General features: G+C 29.7%; 1 protein-coding gene across 7 annotated transcripts in view; it reads right to left on the minus strand.

The window, feature by feature from the left end:
* Positions 1-20,354, minus strand: part of NfI (Nuclear factor I) — a 989,818-nt gene that overhangs the window by 93,231 nt on the left and 876,233 nt on the right. For 5 of the 7 annotated variants that reach the window (XM_075362974.1, XM_075362976.1, XM_075362975.1 and 2 more), the window contains one exon: positions 8,423-8,518. The exons of the other annotated variants lie outside the window; for them this stretch is intronic. In XM_075362974.1, the coding sequence (XP_075219089.1) occupies positions 8,423-8,518 (96 nt within the window). The remainder of the gene's footprint in view (positions 1-8,422; positions 8,519-20,354) is intronic. 7 annotated transcript variants of the gene reach the window in all.

A 20,354-nucleotide genomic window follows, 5' to 3' on the forward strand; every position in this document is an offset into this window, starting at 1 on the left:
TTTTGGTATAGTTTAACTTGATAACACGAAAACCAATCATCCGAAAAGTCGATTAACCGAAATTATTACAGATTTTAAAAAATACGGCAAATATTTATTTTATTACTAAATCTTTATAGCTAACTTAATTAAATCATAAATTTATTATACATATCTTTACAATATTGGCTGGTGTTTCTATCCCTCAGAATGATTTATTTAGAGCTATTGGACATGACAGAATTTGAAAATATTTTTAAAAACTTGACCGATTTTCCAGTTACATTACTTTATTTTTTATGTGATAACGTATTTGAATTTGCGAGTATCAATTGGACTTAATAATATAATAATCTGAACTGCTTACAACACAAAAAGTAATTATTTCTGTTTTCTGCTGTAATATGTCCGCATCAAAACATAACATTTGCGATAAAAGTAAATGATTTACGTCATGCTAAATTTTTTAAGGTGGAAGTTACTTAGCAATGTAAGATAGATGTTAGAGAGAAGAAAAGTATTTTGATATATTTAAAAAAAAAATACAAAACTATCAAATGTTTCTACAGTCATAAAAATTCTAAAAATAGTTGTAGAACACCAGAAATAAGCAAATTAAAAAAAAATAATTACCATTGATATATCTAAACTATCTTTAATTCTATGAAATCGCAGTCTTTTATTTAAAGCGATATTAATTTTAAAAAAAGTTTTTAAATTTGAAATAATTTTGAAAGTTCCCGTTTTCCAACGCGTAGAATTCTCTTCGAAGATATTCTTTTATACGAAAATAAAAAATAAAAATTTACTCCGTTTAAAAATTGCAACAATTCTTAGTAGTAGTTAGCCTTTTTTTTCTCTATTTGTAACAGCACCAGAATCGGAAACATATCGTGGAAAATTAATAAATCTTTACTTAAGACTGTAAGCTACATTGCATTATTGCCTGGTGGTTCTAAAACGGGTGGAAAATCAGAGAGAGTAACAAACGACATGGAAACTCAAGCCTCCGAAGTAAAGATTAATTATAAATGATCAAAGCCGCGTTTAATAAACCGGTTCCCGTATTTTACTGATGTTAAATAATGTCGGGCGAGTTTTAGAATTGTAAAAGTCAAACTGGATGTTTTTTAAGAGTAAGAACTGTGAGGAGAGAAGTATACAGACAATTTTCTTGTGTGGTCGGCCCCGCTTCGTGTCAGTGTTTATACGTGTTCTAAATATTTTATATTTATGATTGAAGATGTCTAAATACAACAAAACTAAACAGTAAACAACGTGTAACAGAGAATAAAAAACATACAAAAAAACAATAACTTCAACGATTGTTAAGCTTAAATTTTTCATACTAATTGGGAAAGATATGTTATACGGATTTACTAAGTAAGTAATTTTTTTACAGGATTACACGATTATTCAGGATTTTTTCTCTTCCTAATAAAATATAATAAAATATTTTACCTTTTATTTACTTAAATTTTTATGTAAATTTTGATTTAAGCAAAAAAAATTATTTATTAGCAAATTTACATCAAACCCGTTAGAATTGTTATTAAAATACTTTAAAATGACTATCAGAAGTTGATTTCATGCAGGTCACGGATTTTAAAACAAGCAAGCAAGCAAAAAATTTAGCAATATCCAAAAAGTAAGCGATATTATCAAACAAAAAATAAACACTTAGTCAATACTATTAAATATTTCAGCTTTCGACTACTTTTATCAACAACATTTATATTAAAATTACACAGTTTAATTTTGATGTAAATTATATAAAAATTAAAGTAATACTTTAAAGTAAAACAGTAGCTAATCGTTTTCTTTTTTTTGCTAGTTAAAATAAAGATATAAAAAAAATACCAACCCAAGATTAAATCAGGAATTAACAAAATAATCTAATAGAAACAATAAATTGCTTTGTCCGACTGTAAGTGCGAGCATTTATGAATTAATTTGTAACGCCAATAATTGCAGATTAGGATATGTAGTACAAACTAAAAGGAAAATAGAAATTAGAATAAAGGAAAATTTCGCTCATTGTAAATACAGAAGGCTAATGAAATTAGCTATAGACCGAGATTGTCAAAAAACTGGTAAAATTTAGTTTATTAGAAAAAAAGAATATCCATTATAAAAGAGAAATAATCGATAAATCTCTTTTATTAATAATGATTCAAGAACATCATTATTAAATACCAGGTAGGTGGCTAATATCTATTAATAGCCGTTTAGAATTTTTAATTTATTGTAATACTTTCGTGAAAATTTTCACGAATCATAAACGGTTATCACCTGACTTAAATTTCGTTCATGGAGAACTTATCTATTTGATAGGTTTAAGACTTATACTTACCTTTCTAAAAATAAATTTTTTATTTATAACTAATAAAGAGGCGTGCATGAGGTAATGGTAGGCAAGGCTTGTTGCCGGTTTCAATGGGTTTGATAATTTTGAGCTTAATTTACTCTTTCTATTGTGATTGCCTCAAATGATAACGGTTGATTGTATTTTTACTTTTATTATATAAATATTATTACCGATAAGCATTTTGCAGCGTTTCTGTTGTTTGTTAATTATTTCTTTATAATTATTATTTCTTTTTTAATAATTTATAATTTTATATCTGTACATTACTTCCTCAGTATCCATAGATGATACACTTTAAGAACCGAAACGGCCAGCTAGCTTTAGAGTTTAGATTTTTTTTTTTAAACTACCTGACTTTTTTCAAAATGATCTAATCTATTGCCAAAACATTTCTCACTCTATCAGTTATTTTGAAATGTAGTAACAAAAAGATCTGTGGGAAATACTTTTTTTATATTAATGGATATAGAAAACTGTCTCATATCTAGGAGGAGGGTTGATTTTCTGAAAATATTAAATATCATGAGTGGGATAACTAGAAAGTGTGAAATAAGATATTTGTCCGTTCAGGTACGTAATTTAATGGTTATTTATTTATTTATTTAGCGTATGGAACCAAAACACAACACCAATTACAGTCAAAAATTACAAACAAACATTTAACAAATTAATATAAGCTACCGATTCTGGAGTCGCCATCAGGAAATCTTCAGGAGTCCCTTCATAAGCTGTCCTAGGGCAAACTTGTGTGATGTGTTTAACAGTTTGATTTTCACCACACTCACAAAGGGGCGTCGGTGTTTTACCCCATTTATACAGGAAATAGGCGCACCTACAATGATAAGTTCTTATTCTGTTTGGCGTTGACCATGTCTTACGTGGCAAGTCAAAACCTTGCGGCTTTTGAGTAATACATGGGATTTGGTTATTCTGCTTTGTGGTCCATTCTTGACACCAGGCCTCAGGTTAAATCCTTCCTCTGTGGCAGCAATTGCAGTTTTGATAGGTGGCTTTCTAGATCGAAGGCGACCACGATTGGCATTCTCAATGTCTTCACGTATTGGTAGGTTTCTATTGTCCAAAATCTTCTTGTACTCTCTTACAAGAGCGTTCATACGGCGCAGGTTTGGGGGTGGTATGTGGCTCAATACAGGGAGACATTCCACAGGAATAGAAATTTAATGGTAATAAATGTAGAAACGACCTGAAATAAAGTTCGGTTCGGAAATTATCAAAGCCATTACCACAACAACAACAACAATAATTTCATAATAACGAGTGTTTCAAAAAGGACGTAACTCTAAGATTAAGAAGGCCTAAGTCACGGATAGGTAAATTTTATTTCTCCTTACATGTCAGTTGGCAACACTGTACTCAAGGTTAGCAACTTGTAACAATTGAAATGTCCTTCTCAAGCACTAGTGCTATACAAGTATAAATTTATCTCTCCAAGACGAACGTCTTTATTATTGAAACTTATTGCGCGTAAAAAGTTTACGAACGAGTGAAGACGAGTTTCGGATAAAATTTTCCAATTCTTCAGTTCCTAATAAGTCGACAATATCGCGTTTGATTAATAAATTTCGTGAGACCGGGAATGTACACGACCGGAAAAGCACAGGTCGACCATCACTGTTAGCAGTAGAAGTTCTGGAGGATGTGAAAGAACGTTTGAGTCGGTCACGTAGAAAATCGCTCAAAGTTATCTTCACGGGCTGGGCTTTCACTATCTACAGCTTTCAGGGCTACTAAAAAACTACAATCACATCGGTGACGTTCAAGAACTGAAGGAAGTAGACCACCGAAAACGTTTACATTATTGTCGTCGGTTTCGTTCTGTTGTTGATAACAACGGTATTGAAATTTTGGATCGTGTTTATTTCAGCGATGAGACATGGTTCACTCGGATGGCTATATTAACTGCCGAAAATGGAGCGCTAGAAATCCTCATGCGTTTCATGAACGATCATTACGCGCACGTAAAATTGGTATTTAGTGATTTAGGGAGCGAACTCCCGGCGTCATGTAATAGGGCCTTTATTTTTTTGACAAATCTGTAGATTATCACAACTTTATCGAACAGTTTATTACCATATTAGATTTACACGAACGAGAATACGAGTTCTAGCATGATAACGCAACGTATCAATGAAACGCTGGATATGTTATGAGAATTTTTTGGCCATTGTTTGATGTCAAAAGGGTTGTGGCCCCAAGATCACCAAATCTTACATCAGCAGACATTTTCCTTTAGGGCTATTTAAAAAGTGTATTGCGAATTGAAGGCTAAAATTGAAAGTGAGACTTCAAACATTACTGAGCAAACATTACGATAAGTGGTTGCAAATATTATGAAACGCGTATGAACCTGTATCGGGATCATAGGAATTCATTTTGAACATCTATTGTAAAGTTATTAAAGGCAATTTGAATATTGTTGTATAATATTTTAGTAACGTTAATATTTTTGTAATAAATTCACGTCGTTAAACAAAGGGGTTGCGCCCTTTGTTAGCTTAGAAAGCTAACAAAGCTTTGAAACACACGTTAGCTTATTAAAGATAGTAAGAAAATAATAACGTTGTCTGATTCACTAAGCCGAATTATATTGTGACATATTAACAAATAAACCCCGCCAAATTGCAGATTTTGTAATACCGAACACTGTTAATTGTAATTACATGGAACCAAGTGACTAATAAATATCATTACTTTAAGAAAAAGTGACTTAAATTAGTGCCGTTTCTCTTTCGAGTGATTTACATATATCACTGCTACAAGATAGAATTGTATAGATATGTAAAGTTACTAATGTATTTCTTCCTGTAGTGGAACAATGTATTCCACATACATCATTTGCACAGTAATAAAAAACTTTAAAACCTGATATCAAAGACTAGATCTTAGGATTAGCGATCTTGAATATAATACATATTAAACTTAATGTGTACCGACCACTAAACTTTTAATATTTAGTAACTAATAATTTTTACTATTATTAAATATATATTATGCCTACGTATATTTCCGACTGAAATATGTGTATATTTCGGGACAACTTCAAAAAGTTATAACGATGTAGCAAGGTAAAACATGAACTGTCAGATCATTATTTGGCGCCCAAAAAAATATAATTCGATATAAATCATGTAGACCGATATTTCATAAATTAAAAATTCTAACTTACCCATGACTTTATATATATGAATTGGCTTTGTTAAAAAGAAAAACTGTCGATAATCTAAAAGAAACAACGATATACATCTCTATCAAACCAGACAAGAAAAATGTTTCTGTGTAACAGAAAAATACTTCTGCTAACAAGAAAGGGTATTTTTATACTTCTGTTATCATTTTTAATAGATTACCAAAAAATGTTAAAAATCAATTTATTTCAGTTAGAACTAAAATATTTTCTTTTACAGCAGTAATAACATTCTATTGATGAGTTTTTAAATGACACTCCTTAATTAAAAAAAATTGCAAAAAAACAGAATTTTCAGTAGCTTCGTTTAATGTTTACAAATATATGCTCGAATAATTTCAATTAACGCCTTACCACAGCCTTTTGTACTAATTTTGTTATTTATTTATTATAGTCACATATTTATTTTACTGTTATTAGACAATTATTTTTATGAATAAATGTAATCTTTAACAATTTTTTTTAATCATAATTTTGTAACTGATCCCCGTTCTGATCAAGATTTTATCACAGGTTTCCTTGATATGCACAGACTATTGGCGAGTTCATTCGGTTTAATCCACTTTTCCGTGGTGTATTATAAACCTAACCATTTCCCACGTGATCTATGTAATTTATAATAATTAAGTACCGATCTGAATAAATTATTTATTTATCTTATAAAAATCTACTTAAAAAACGTTCTAAAATTAATTATATTAAAGGAAATGGAAATGTTAAGTGCACAATTTAGTAATTAGTTTTTTCATGAAGCCATTAAAACTTCACATTAATTTGGGTTTGATTAAGTTAAAAAAAATTGACAAAAAGTTGTAATACTTTCCTGGCATTGATTGTTTATTGTTATATTGTGGAAAAAAAATGATTTCTGAAAATAAACCAAAAAATATTTGGCGAAATTCAAAAAAATCGATATCTTAAAATCTTTATCGGCTCCCTACCCCAAATATTGCCACGAAAATATTTTTTTATTGATCACTTGCATTACTACTACGCCTAGGAAGACAAAAAAATACTCGGTTAAAAATATGCAATAAATAAAGCTTTTTGTGGAAGGGGGAATTTTGACAGAAATTTTTTTTTTAAATGGTTTGACAAGCATGTACGCATGTACCGAGCTTAATATGAAGTGGGGTTATATTTACAAAATTTTGAGAAAACTGACCCTAAAAACTAACTATCCCAGCTCTTGGAGATATTTACCCCAAAGTTTTACCAACAAATTTCCCCATGTACACAAATCTCTGTACAAAATTTCATCGAATCGATGTATCCAGTCAAATGTTATTACGTTCAAACACGCCAGTACACGTACATATGTACGAACATTACACCGCACAGTTTTTTTTGTGATCACTGTGTCATGAAACGTGAGAAATGAAAAAAAACCCATACCCCATTTTTTTACTATCATTCTTTCCTTCTTGCAGCATAGCTCTAGGAAAGCAAAATTTCTAGCGTGGAAAGTAACAATTACCTCTAGGGAAAAATGTAACAAAAAAATTACTTGCATTTATTATATAAATTGGTAAAACTTTTTATTTGTTGTAAGTACTCTCATTAGATGCTTTTCTATTACAAGTTATGAATCTTTTTTCTTTTAGAAGTCATTTTGATTTAACTGATACTACTCTTTGTTCCTTTTTATTTTATAGTTATCTTTTAACCTTAATATAATTATTACATCTCAGATTCTCAGTTATATGTTTTACATATTCCAATATATGTTTTGTTCTACGCTTTTTAACCGTTAAATTATCACCGGGTAATGTAAATAAATTTAAAAATTTGAGGATTAAAATCTATAAACGCGGTTATAAAGCAATAAATTTGTTATAAAATCAATCGGTGAAAGTAAATTTGGCTAAAAGATAGACAACAGTATATTAATCTAATTGTTTTAAAAGAAATACGATGAAAAAATAAGTTTATTTAATCATTAAACAAATGGAAACTTATTATTGGATTGTGGAAAGAAAAAACAGGACGGTGGTATATAAAATACAGAAAATACATCTCAGTTTTAGATATTGAATACTACAGACATTTTTTCAATCGATATCATTTTTAATTCCTTACGAAGACGTTTTTCCTACCGTATGAGAAAGTAATACTTTTTTCTGCGAAACTAACTGTTAAGTTGATCTGAAGTTTCTTCTTGTCACTTATAATTATGAAACAAACCGAGGATTTAAATTATGTTTTTACTCTAATTATAAGATAGTATAAAGTTAATTCTTTAAGGAACATAAAATTTTCACGTTTAATTTGTACGTAATAAAAAACATTAATGTTTTGCTGTTAACAATAATTAAACGGTTAAGTCATAAAAAATTAATAAAAAAAGTTTCATAATATATTAATACCGTTTTATATATATATATTTTAAAAATATAAATTGCAGGACAGTGTTTTCTGATGACATCGGTATTTCCCGTAATAAAATATATATATATATATATATATATATATATATATGTGTATAAACTAAATTGACCAGTTTCAAAGTAGATCCTGTTATCTGGTGGAAGTTATTTAGCCGTGATTATGATAATAACTGTTTATTTACAGCTTATTATATGCAGCTGCTTATTGTATAATGGAAAAATGAAGATCAAACCGGTTTTTTGGATGGTTTAAAAAAATTCCCAATTTATGATACATTGAAATACATTGCTAAAATAATTTTTTTTTATCATATGCATACAGATATATATATAAAACATTTGTACGTTATATGTATAAACATATACGTATAGATATTTAATTAATAAATATATAATGAGGAAATAATAATAATAGTAAAAAAAAAACAAAAAAATAATTATTCATTTATAGATAATACCGCCTTTAATTTGAGTCGAAATTACCTTTGGAAAGCCTCCAAAGCTCCTTTGAGCTGAAGACGCCAGTGGCCAGAATGGTATCGTTGTGGACAACCCCGTTGTATGGGTTGTGCGAATAGCCTACAACATATTAGAAACGGAAAGATTAACAAAATTGTATAATGTTCGAGTGTATTTACATATATTATTAATAATTGTATAAATATATATATATATATATGCATATGCAAATGTACTATTAAAATTCAATTATAGGCTAAAATTTTTGGTGTAATTATTATTTTTTTTAACAGATTATAATTTTAATCTAGTATTTTTTAACTTTCGTTAATAATTACAATTATAATTTTTAGTTGTCAACCAAGTAATATAACCCATAATATTTATAAATTTCACCTAAAAAGAAAATTTTGTCAGAAATTTTTGTCGGAAGGAATGCGATTGCAGAACGCTGATTTTCATATCGAATGAAACTGTAAAAGATGATGAAGCTTTCGGCTACAACAAATCGGATAAATTAATAATATTTAAAATTAATTACAAGATATAATAAGCTGTAAATTAAAACTGTAAAAAAAGATTCCTCTTGTACTGAAGAGCAGTTGAACCTAGATAAAAAAAAAAAAAAAAAATCGGCGTATAATAATAAAAAAAAGGTTATTTTATTATAAAAAAAAGCTGATAAAATTTAGTTGCTAGTTAGTTTTATGGAAGAAAATAGGCAAATAAACATTACTTAAAATAAAATTAAATGTTTCATTTTTTAAAAATATTTACTTTTTTGTATTTAAAACCGATTTTAATGTTTTTTTTTTCTAAAACAACCTTATCTTGTATAAATCGACGAGTTAACAGCTTATTATATAAAAAAAGACTTTAATTTTAATTTTTATCATGATTTGTATATTTATTACTCTGATGCTTGTTAATTTCGTTCCCAAATGCATTGCTCTTCCGGCAATGAGAAGATATGATATTTTATGTTCTAGACATTTCAAGTATTTTTATGGTCATTTTTAGACTTTTTTATTTAAATTAGGAACAATATTGGAGAAAAAAATTTATAAAAGTTTACGAACAGTACAGAGGGTTTTAAATTCCTTACAAATTTGTAGGATCAATAGGAAAGTATAAAAATGCAGTTAATTTCCTATTGATTATTTTTAATTATAAATTTTAAGTTATTTTAGTGTAATATTATTTAATGTTTTCTACCCAGAAATTACCAAAACAACTAGACTATGTGTATTTTAAATATAAATTCTTTATTTCATTTTCATATCCGATTTCTCTTTTTGAATAATATTAAAATAAAATCCCGAGAAAAACTGAAAAGAGTATTAGTCAAAATTATGACTGGAAATGAGAAGTTACTAATGAATGTTGCATAAAAATCTCAGTTTTCATAGAGGGTGCTTTTTTATGGGGGGGAAAAAAATAGTATTACTCGATGATTTTAATAACGACATTTATGATAACAAAAAATTCATACATTACTGGAGTAGTAACGATAGTTAGTCTGAATATAAAAATTATAATATTGCACAGACATGTTACCAAAACAGTATATTAGCTTATTTTTAATTATATTAAATAATTACTGAGTTATCAAAATAACAAAAAAAAATTAGGAACTAACGGGTGATTATTAAAAAAATAAATTATTTTTGATATTTAAACTAATCTATAAAGTGAAAGATGTATTAGATTCATTTAACGTGAAAAGTTTTTAAAGATTTTAGAGCATAAGAATATTTATAAATTTTTCCTTTTAATTGTAAATTATTTTTTATATGATGCATTTAAATTCCAACTCCATCCGTTAAATTTTTCTAAAACTACCAGATATCTATATTTATTATGATTGTATATCACTAAGAAAAGCGTGTACTCTCTGCATTCCCGGTTTGAAAGTTTATATTTTCAGGTTTGTTGATGTATCTCGTTGTATTTCATAAATCTTAAGTAATCAAAGTATTATCTGAAAATTGAAAGAAATCCTAAAACTTTTCTAAGCAGTGTGTTATTGATGGAACTTATCAGTTTCTCAAACCGTAGTTCGTTCGATTCTGTAAGTGTTGTATATGTGGCTTAAGCCGTATTCTGTATACTCTGTTAATTACAGCGTACCGATTTGTCTGCATACAATTTAGATGCGATCGAACAGGTTAGATATTCAGTTGCGTTCGTTGCAGTTTGTTTGATATAGTTTTTTTTTTGTAGTTTAGTGCTAAAAAGTTACGTTTTATGTATTGCTATTTTTTTTTAACGATCTGGCGAATTCTCCATTTTTTTCTGTTCTGTGCTTATTTTTATTCCATAAATATTTACTACAGTTATATCCAGTAAATATTTTTTACTACATATAACATATATAAAACAAATAACTAAAGTTATATGTTTTATTTATTCCAGTTCTTGTTTTTTTTACAGTTATATTGTTTCCTCTATTCCCGCTTTAAGTCTAATTGTTCGGTTGTAAATTTCTATAATTTTAAACAAACAATTAAATATTTATTATAATAAAATTTAAGTCATTAATAATTTGCCAAACTTATGTAAGGAAAATCCTATAAAATTTAACTAACAAAATTGAATTTAAAAAGAGGTTATTGTCCTCAAACCAGTATCTTTATTTTTGGTTATAATGCTGTGCCACCGAGTACCGATATTTTAAAATGTACTGTAACGAGTTCAGTTACGGTTAAATGTTTCTTAAATATATCTCAAACCTGTTAAACCGATTAAATGTAAATTTTAGTCGATGTAACACAAAAAGATTTAGTCGATTTTAATATCTACAGGGAACTTATTATTAAAAACAAAACTAAATCGAAATTCATTATTTCAAGCCAAATAAAGGCTATCCATATATTTATTGTGGAATGTATCACCTGAATTGAATGGAGGACTGCCCATTACAAATGTAACTTCTAACTTGTTTTAAGCAGGCAGAACAACACCATCAGAAAATTTCATTATCTCTTTTTTATATTAATATAAATTCATTAAAAAAAAAGCGGATCGTTAAATATATTTAATTGATTGTTGTAAAACGTAAAAACGTGTAAAAAAATCGGTTCAATAGCGTTCAAACACATTCCTACACAATAAGAACAGAATAAGGATGAAAAGAGTGAAGAAATGATTAGATAGAAGACTGGTATGGATATATTAAGAACGATAAGAAAAGTCGACAAGCAAGCAAGAGTTGTTTTGAATGCAAATAGTATAAACGGTCTCCCTACCCGTCTCCTTTCACGGTTGCATCTCGATACCAGTTCTTACATTTGTGCTACCTGACTAACTAATTAGTGGCTGTGAGCATAATAATTAATTTATCTCTCTTCCCCCCCGTTACGATGTACATATTACAACCGCATTCTGAATCTTATTAATTAAGATTTTTTCTGAATGTCTTGATTTACGAGCCATTTATCGGTATAAGAAAATTATATTCATAATTTTATTCTATACAACATCTATACTACAAAACAAAATAATTTTAATAATTTATAACAGAAAAAATATATATGTACTTGAAATTATGAAAATGTTTACGAATTAAGAATAGGGATATTTCAAGAAAGCAGATAAAATAGTTAATAAAATAAATAAAAAATAAAAAATCAACTAAAAATGTCAACAATACGTTTTTATCTATTAAATGGAAAAAATGTATTATTTAATTTTGTTAATCTACGCAAACCGATCTATTAGAGGTGTTGCAATTTTATTATCGATACACCACTCCCAGTTAAAGTTATTATGAAACCATCAGATTGTAAGATGATGCAGTTTACATTGATCACGCCGTTATCAGTGTGTAATCATTATCAAAAATACTTGGAAGTTTATAACAATATTTTTTTTACAGATGTCGTGGTTTAGAAGTCATAACGAAACTCCGAATGTTGGTATTTGACGGTTAAAGGATTATAATTATACTTTTTGTTACATAATCTTCTGTAAAATTAAGAAAAACGATGTTAGCAAAGACTAAAATCTTAAAAAAGAATTAAAAGAAACTAAAATCATTAGTTCTGGGAATGTTAGTAAATTGCATTCTGTTGTATCCTGACCGTTTTACATCCCTGAAATATTTCAGAAAGAAGAATCATGAAGTAAAAATGACGTGTCCAAGACGGAACTCAAATTAAATAAATCGTTTCCTGGATTTCAAAGAAATTGATTAACTATGGATAGAATTCCTTTTTGGTTAGGTAACCGGATACGATTTAATAATATTTAACTTGCCAGAAAGATGATTTAAGTAATAAAGAAATAAACTGTTCATGTCGCTAAAATTTTCCCGGCGTTTTCGTAAAACTAAAACTTTAACAGCATTAATAAATTTTATAATTATTATTACCTTTATGACTGCATTTATTTTTGTTTGTTTAATTATGTAGTTATTTACATATTGAAAGAAAAGTAAGAAAGAACGTTCTACAAAAATGTTCAAAACCATTGTAAAGATTAGCTGAAATTCAGTTTTGTGCTATGGTAGTTTAATGTAAAGTATAAATCAGTTATACCTGTCAAATCGGAATGTTACGTATAATTTGAACAAAAATTAATTTTAAAGAAAATTTAAAAAAAAATTTCTAAAGTCCACATATAAAATAAAAAAATCCACCGTTCCGATAAGAACTAAGAAAGAATAAAAATGATAAAAGTTTTTGAGGAAGAAGTTGAAAAGAAAGTTAGACAAAATAGAACCCCTATTTTTATAAATGATATTTATAAAAATTAAAATTACCTATACTCTGATTAAGGATTGCAAATTTTCCAGATTGATAAACTAATTTAAAAAAATTATCATCGGGGATTTAATCAGCCAAAAAATTCTATAAAAAAAAAAACAAATATTTAAGGACAAAAGAAAGATAAAAAAAATCTTCGAAAAATGTTTAACTGTATTTCCGATAATAATAATAATAAAAATGATAATAATAATAATAAATAAATAATGGCCCCTTGCTGCTCTGCAGCGTTATAATTACAAAGTAACACTTTTAAAAAATCATCTAAAATCTTAATTCCATTTACAATACGTGTCACCCCCAAACCCCTTGTGTTTCCTTTCCTACCACAGGTAAAATGTGTACTCAAAACCTATTTCCAGACCGTCCAGACGTTCTACAGGACGGATCGGGCTGATTTTTTTTTTATTTTGCTCGGAATGGCCCATAGATAAGTCATCAAACATTGACAAACCTTTAAAGTAGTTTTCCTCTAATAACCTCGGAAATTTCCTCTATTAAATAATAAATGAGGGTTTTTTGAGAAATTCGCAGAAGAGGTTTGGTGGCCGATGACGCTTGATGACATACTTATGGTTATAAAAAAAACAAACAAAAAAAAACAGCTGTCCGAGTAAAATAAAAAAAAATAGCCCGATCTGTTCAGTAGAACACCCAGACGGTCTGAAAATAGATTTTCAGCCGATTTTTTAATATATAAGATAATAATACATTTTTTTATAAATCAAAACACGCACTAATAAAATTTTATTAAACGATCAGCTGGCTTCGAAGTACATTGAACGCCAAATTTTTTCTTCATCTACTTATCCGATTATAAAAACAAATAATATTACCTATTTCTCCAATACATAAGTTATGTGAAATTTCATGACTCGAGTAAACCGTTCCGATACATAAATATCAATGAAGGCATACAATATACTAATACGCGCAGATATGAAGAATGTTTTAATCAATATTTTTGAACTCATGGTACTCAAACGTCGAGAATAAACAAATTCGGTTTTTTTTTGTGCTAAATAACAATTATTTCCTTCTGTTTAGGCTGAACTTAAAACAATCGAAAAATGGAAAACTGTTAAATTTGTATGACCCTTGATCAATAATTATTAAATCAATCAATTATAATTTATATCAATAATAATTTTCCAGCAAATCTATTTACTCTGAATGCACAAGCTTTATTCAAATTCTTCACTTTTATAAACACCGCATTTTTACATAGGGAAAATTTACAAACGGGAGAAATCGAAATTTTCATACTTTTATTGAGTATTAAGACTATAGTTTTATACTATTATACTTCAGATATGCATTTTTAATTATAATGGGACAAGAAAAATGAAAGAGATGAGAGATAAAATATTTTTACACGACTGCCCACAAGGAGTGTAATGTTTTTAGGGTGTATGTGTATTTGTTCCAGTGTAGTAGCTCAATGGCCGAAACGATTTAAATGAATGAATACGCGTTGGAATCCTTACATTTCCAGGAATGTAATAGGTTATGTAAGTATGTATATATATTATATATATGTATGTATATTTATAAAAATATATGTAGTAGTGGAGGTTGAATGATATATTTGGCGGTTGAAGGACAAACTTTAATGAATCGTGAACTCAGCCTGTATCACTGTGTTATACTGTCACTGTATCAGTGTGCCTGTATCACTGGGTTTGAATTGAATAATTCAAATTAATCAAATGAATAAAAAATAAAAGAATCAAATTTACGTTAAATAAGATAAAATAATATTAAATTTTAAAAATATTCTGTGCAATAAAGCCTATTATGGCTTCTCTTAGGGACTGCATATGAGGCTAGAGTGGTGAGTTGATGCGAGCACCTCATGCGAGGCTAGACCAATCATCACCATCAACCGGTAACAAATTGGGTACCCTGGCTAAAAAAAATATCTTAAAATTTCAGTTAGTTTAGCTATTTTTAAGAATAATCAGGTAGAAAGCAAACCATAAATCGCCAAAAAGCCATAACACTCGAAAAAACTCAGGGTGTTAACTGGTTATAAATAAATACGTCAATAATTAAATTTTTCAAGAAAATCGTTTCAAGCTGATTGTTCAAAATCGGTTCTGAATGAACAGAGAAAGCATGCCCAATTCATTAATCGAAAACTGAGAGCTTTAATAATCTATCTGTCCTTTCAAAATGGACTACTACGAGTATATACCTGCTAAATACCTACTATATGACTGCTAAACCGAGAATTATTCTATATTCCCGAATTTTTAAAAAACCTTTGCAAGTTGGGCTGCAAAAAATGAGCCTTTCTTTATATAATCAAAAAAAGTCTTAAATATTCTAAAGTGAATTTTAAAGTAAGTTTTGTTGAAGTTATATATATATATATATATATATATATATATATATATATATATATATAATACTATAAATAAAATATATTACTATATATATATATATATATATATATATATATAAAACAAGTATACTATATATTATATATATAATATGTATACAAGTATCCCCATCGTGGCTCGCCCGCGCTTGGATGCTTCTGATTCCTGTCGCGGTCAGGGGATGTTTAGCCGATCAGGAGTCTACACCACTTCGTCACCGCTGTGTTCATTAAACTCATGCTTGTGAGAATAATAATGATAAATAAAAATTAAAGCCTGTTCAATTTATAAAACCTATCCGTGTATTGTAATTTCTTTAGAGCAACAGTTTGGTCAGTACAGGATTTTAGATTTCCCGTCGCGGCTTCGCTGGCGAAATACATAATCAGAATTACAGACATAAATACTATCATAACGTTACGTAATTTCATAAAGATTGATTCTATAGCGGAAGCATAAAACAGCAAAAATGTACAAAACAATTTATCGTTTTTTACTCCTTAAAATATTAAAATTCTAAAAAACCCGAAAATGGATTTTTAGATATTTAAAGAAGATTACACACACCAAAAATGAAGTTGATATTTTCATTTGTTACCGTAATATTAAAAAAAAAAAACAGTAAATTTTAATTTTACTCTATTTTAACACTTTTAACTCGAATTTTAAAAAATCATTTATTAGTGCACAATTACACCGTAAGAAGAACGTGTATACAAATTTTTTCAATTTATTTTTCATCGGTTTTTGCTGGGTTTTGATTATGAATCACTTACATGTTCTTTTCTATATATAGATATACATTTGTTTATATATAAATATATTTTTTCTATTAAAGTCAACTAAAAAAACAGATAAATTTTCCCATTCATTTCTATTATTTTTTCTTTCTTTTTTTTTGTTTGGTAATCTTCTAACCTCAATATAATTATTGGATTCTATATTCCTCAGTTATCAATTTTATTTATTCCAATCTTCTTTTCCTCTTAAGCTTTTACTCGTTCGATGAAGCCATCTTTTATTAAATTAACTAAATGTAGATGTCATAACTGAAGTGATCTTTAAATATTTCTCTATTAGTTTATTTTATAAAAAAAAATAAATCCGTAAATTAATAACAAAATAAAATTTTTCTGTTCTTCAAAATATTTGTAGAACTTAAAGACTTCAAAAAGGAATTGTAGAAAAAAATTATACTGTAGTTTTGTAGGGTCATTGAGTAATTTCACATTGTCACCGATACTGGGAAATGTGACTAGCAACGGTAGAATTAATAAAATATTTATTATCGATTGAAGTACCTCATCGGAGAAAATATGAAACAAAGAGGAAAGTGATTTTACTGTAAAAAATTAAACCTATCGTTTCAGTTCTATAGCTTCATTATTTTTATTACCGACTATATTAATATATTCGATTTAGGTTTACGTTTCAACTCGGTTTCCAATTTATTACTACTTGCAATTCTGAGGATATATTAATAATATTTCAGGGGGAAAAAATGTTATTTAATGTTAAATACGATAATGTATAACGGGCTCTAATGTGAAGGAAAATCCAAGATGTTTGCGGTCGTAAGTAAAACGGTCCGAAGAGATTATTCTACGTCTGATGGGCGAATGCAAATCCAAAGGGGTCGCACGGTCCTACGTGCTTGAAATCCGGTGATAGCTCTGCACCATTTGGCATCATTTGACTCCCTAACATCGAGGCAACGAAACATCTTCAGCTATTGGTTTTTACTTAAAGAACTCCGTCAGGGGGGAGGGCTGTTATAATATTTGTCTTTACGTTTAACACAAATCACCCTCTATTTTGCATCGCTTACGACCGACTTCATATCTTTACTTGCATGCTTTTAACATAGGAGGGGTTTATATTCGATGAAATTTATCTGTTCATTTTTTTTTCAACCGCGTACTTAATTTAACACCGGTACCTACTGCTATTTAAATCTTACCTTCTATTTCTGCAAATCATTTATCTTGTGTACTATAAAAAATTATTTTTTTCAGATTCAGTAGTAACGCTTAATTAATTAAATTTTGTTTTACTTTAACTATTTCGGTTTTATTTATTCGCTATTATAAAAATTTCACGACAGTATTGGTAATACCCAAATGAATACCGGACCTTCGTGAAGAAAATATAACGTTTCTGCCTTTAATAAACAAAAATTCGGGTTAGAATCCCTGATAGACTCTGTATTTTTCGCACGCTACTTACTATTCACATTATTATCGACATTAAAAACGTTCAAACTTTGAAAGTTTGAAAAATCATGTACACGATGTATCGAATCATTTAATCTATAAATATATATAGTACATAAAAAATTGTTTGTAAGTGAGGTCATTCTAAATAGTGAATCCAAAAATTTAGAAAACGGTTTTAGCGGTTAAGTTGAGTATGTTAGCACAAATCAGGGTTACGTATTATCGCGCAAACATTTTGCGAGGTTAAGGTGTGAAGAAACGATTTACATACACTTCTGTTAAATATCAGATCAATTTATCAATTTAAAATAATCTTTCCAAAGAATTTAGCTTCTCTTATGTAAAAATATTTTGTCATTTATCAAATAATTTTATCAAAATAAAGTATACACGTATATTTTTTTTTATACTACATATATTTATATTATTTACTATAATTCTTAAAGAATATTTTTTATCGATTATTAATCGTAATTATTAGATAAATAACGGTATTCGGGCCCTTATTTTAATTTTTATATAATTTGAAAGAATTTTTAATTTGGATGGTTCTATCTTCACTTTCTTGTTGCTACATTGTTTTCAAGTGCAGTTCTTTATAAACATTTAATAATTACGAAATAAAATCCGATTGAAAATTTGAACCGTGAAGTAACCGTTTTGTAATTAACAAAGTAGTCCCCAGATGTTGGAGGGAGGCCAGAGTGGTCTTCCTCCCAAAAAGTAATGATGAACAAGGTCAAGTGAAGTATAGACCACTTAGTCTATTGAACAATCTGGGAAAGGCGGTTGAAAAAATGTTGGCCGCCAGAATTACTAGAGAAGTTGAAGAAGGTGAAGGGATTAGCCCAAATCAATTTGGTTTTTGGAGGGGACGCTCCACCGTATTAGCTGCCAACAAGGTAATAAATTGGGCCCTTGAGGTAAAAAGTGGTACATGGAGAACTAGAAGAATTCCGCTTCTTGTCTCCTTAGATGTTAGAAATGCTTTCGGCACAGTAAAGTGGAGTCAGATTCATAGGGCATTACAGGCAAAAAACATCAGCCCGTACTTGAGGAGACAGGTGCCGAAATACCTTTCAGAAAGGACTTGTACAGTGAATTCACAAGAAGGAGAATTGATATTCAATATATACGGTGGAGTTCCCCAAGGTTCGGTTTTGGGTCCTCTTTTGTGGGACCTCACCTTTGATGATGTTCTACAATTGGACTATCCGCCTGGTGTGGAAACAATAGCCTATGCGGATGATTTGGCAGTCCTTGTACAGAGCAAGACGGGATTGGAGGTGCAGGAGAAGGCCAATATGGCGCTTGCAAAGATACATGAATGGTTGCAAGAAAAGGGACTTATGTTATCAATTAATAAATGTAAGTTCATCACGTTTACTGGTAGAAGAGTTATAGAACGTCTGAACATTGTTGTGAATGGACAGGAAATAATGGAGACAAGCTGCCTGAAATATCTTGTAATTCTCTATCAGAGAAATTGTGCCTTTTCTGAATATATTAATAGTATATGCAATAAAGCGGACAACATGATAAAAGGGTTAAATATGATCATGTCAACAAAGAAGGCTCCTAGAGCGTCCAAAAGAAAGGTGACAGCATCGGCAGTTGTATCATCTTTATTGTATGCAGTGCCTGTATGGACTTCATTACGAATCAAGAAAAACAAAAATAGACTTGTGAGAACGCATAGGAGGCTGTTGCTGGGAGTGGTTTCCGCTTACAGAACAGTCTCCTATGAGGCACTTTGTGTTTTGACAGCAGTACCTCCAATCGACTTAATGGCACATTACAGGGTAGAGATATCGCAAGGACTGGAAACTCAGGAGGCTAAGGATAGGCTGATAACTGGGTGGAAAGAAAGGTGGAGAGAGGTAGGACCTGCTAGCAGGACAAAACAGCTAATCCCTGACCTTGAGAGTTGGATCAATAGGAAACACGGGGAGGTGGATTTCTTTTTGTCGCAGTACTTTACGGGCCACGGTAATTTTAATTATTACCTTCACAGAGTTGGGAGAAGACAAACGCCAGCCTGTATGTACTGCGCCATTGAGGACGATGCAGACCATACCTTCAAGGAATGCATCAGATGGATACAAAATAGACGGGACACAAATTTATCAACGATGAGACCTGAGGAGATTACGAGTAACATGCTACATAGTGAGGACAATTGGAAAAGAATTGAAGGAACTATCAGGAATATCTTAACAGTAAAAAACGAAGACGAGAGGAAACTGGGCTTCTGAGTGAATAGATTAGGGTAGGGTGGATAGCCCCAGTGGTGAGGGCTGACATGCTTAGGTGTATCAGTTCCAAGGATCCACTGGGGACTCCGAGGGAGAATAGATCTATACAAGTGTAAAAGACCCATCGATGCGTCACGACTTTCCAAGGTATGGCGTAGCGATACAGAAGGGCAAATGTGACTCAAAAGACCTGACCGGTGGGCCGACCTGCCTTGCCGGACATACAGCCAGTAGGTTGGGAGGCCCATTAGAGTATAACAGGCACTCCCCTGGGTGGCGTAATACCAACCAGTCGGACCGGCCCAGGGGAGCAGAGTCAAGGAAAAATAAAAAAT

This window comes from Lycorma delicatula, chromosome 4 (genome assembly GCF_047948215.1).
Source record: "Lycorma delicatula isolate Av1 chromosome 4, ASM4794821v1, whole genome shotgun sequence".
NCBI classification, from domain to species: domain Eukaryota; kingdom Metazoa; phylum Arthropoda; class Insecta; order Hemiptera; family Fulgoridae; genus Lycorma; species Lycorma delicatula.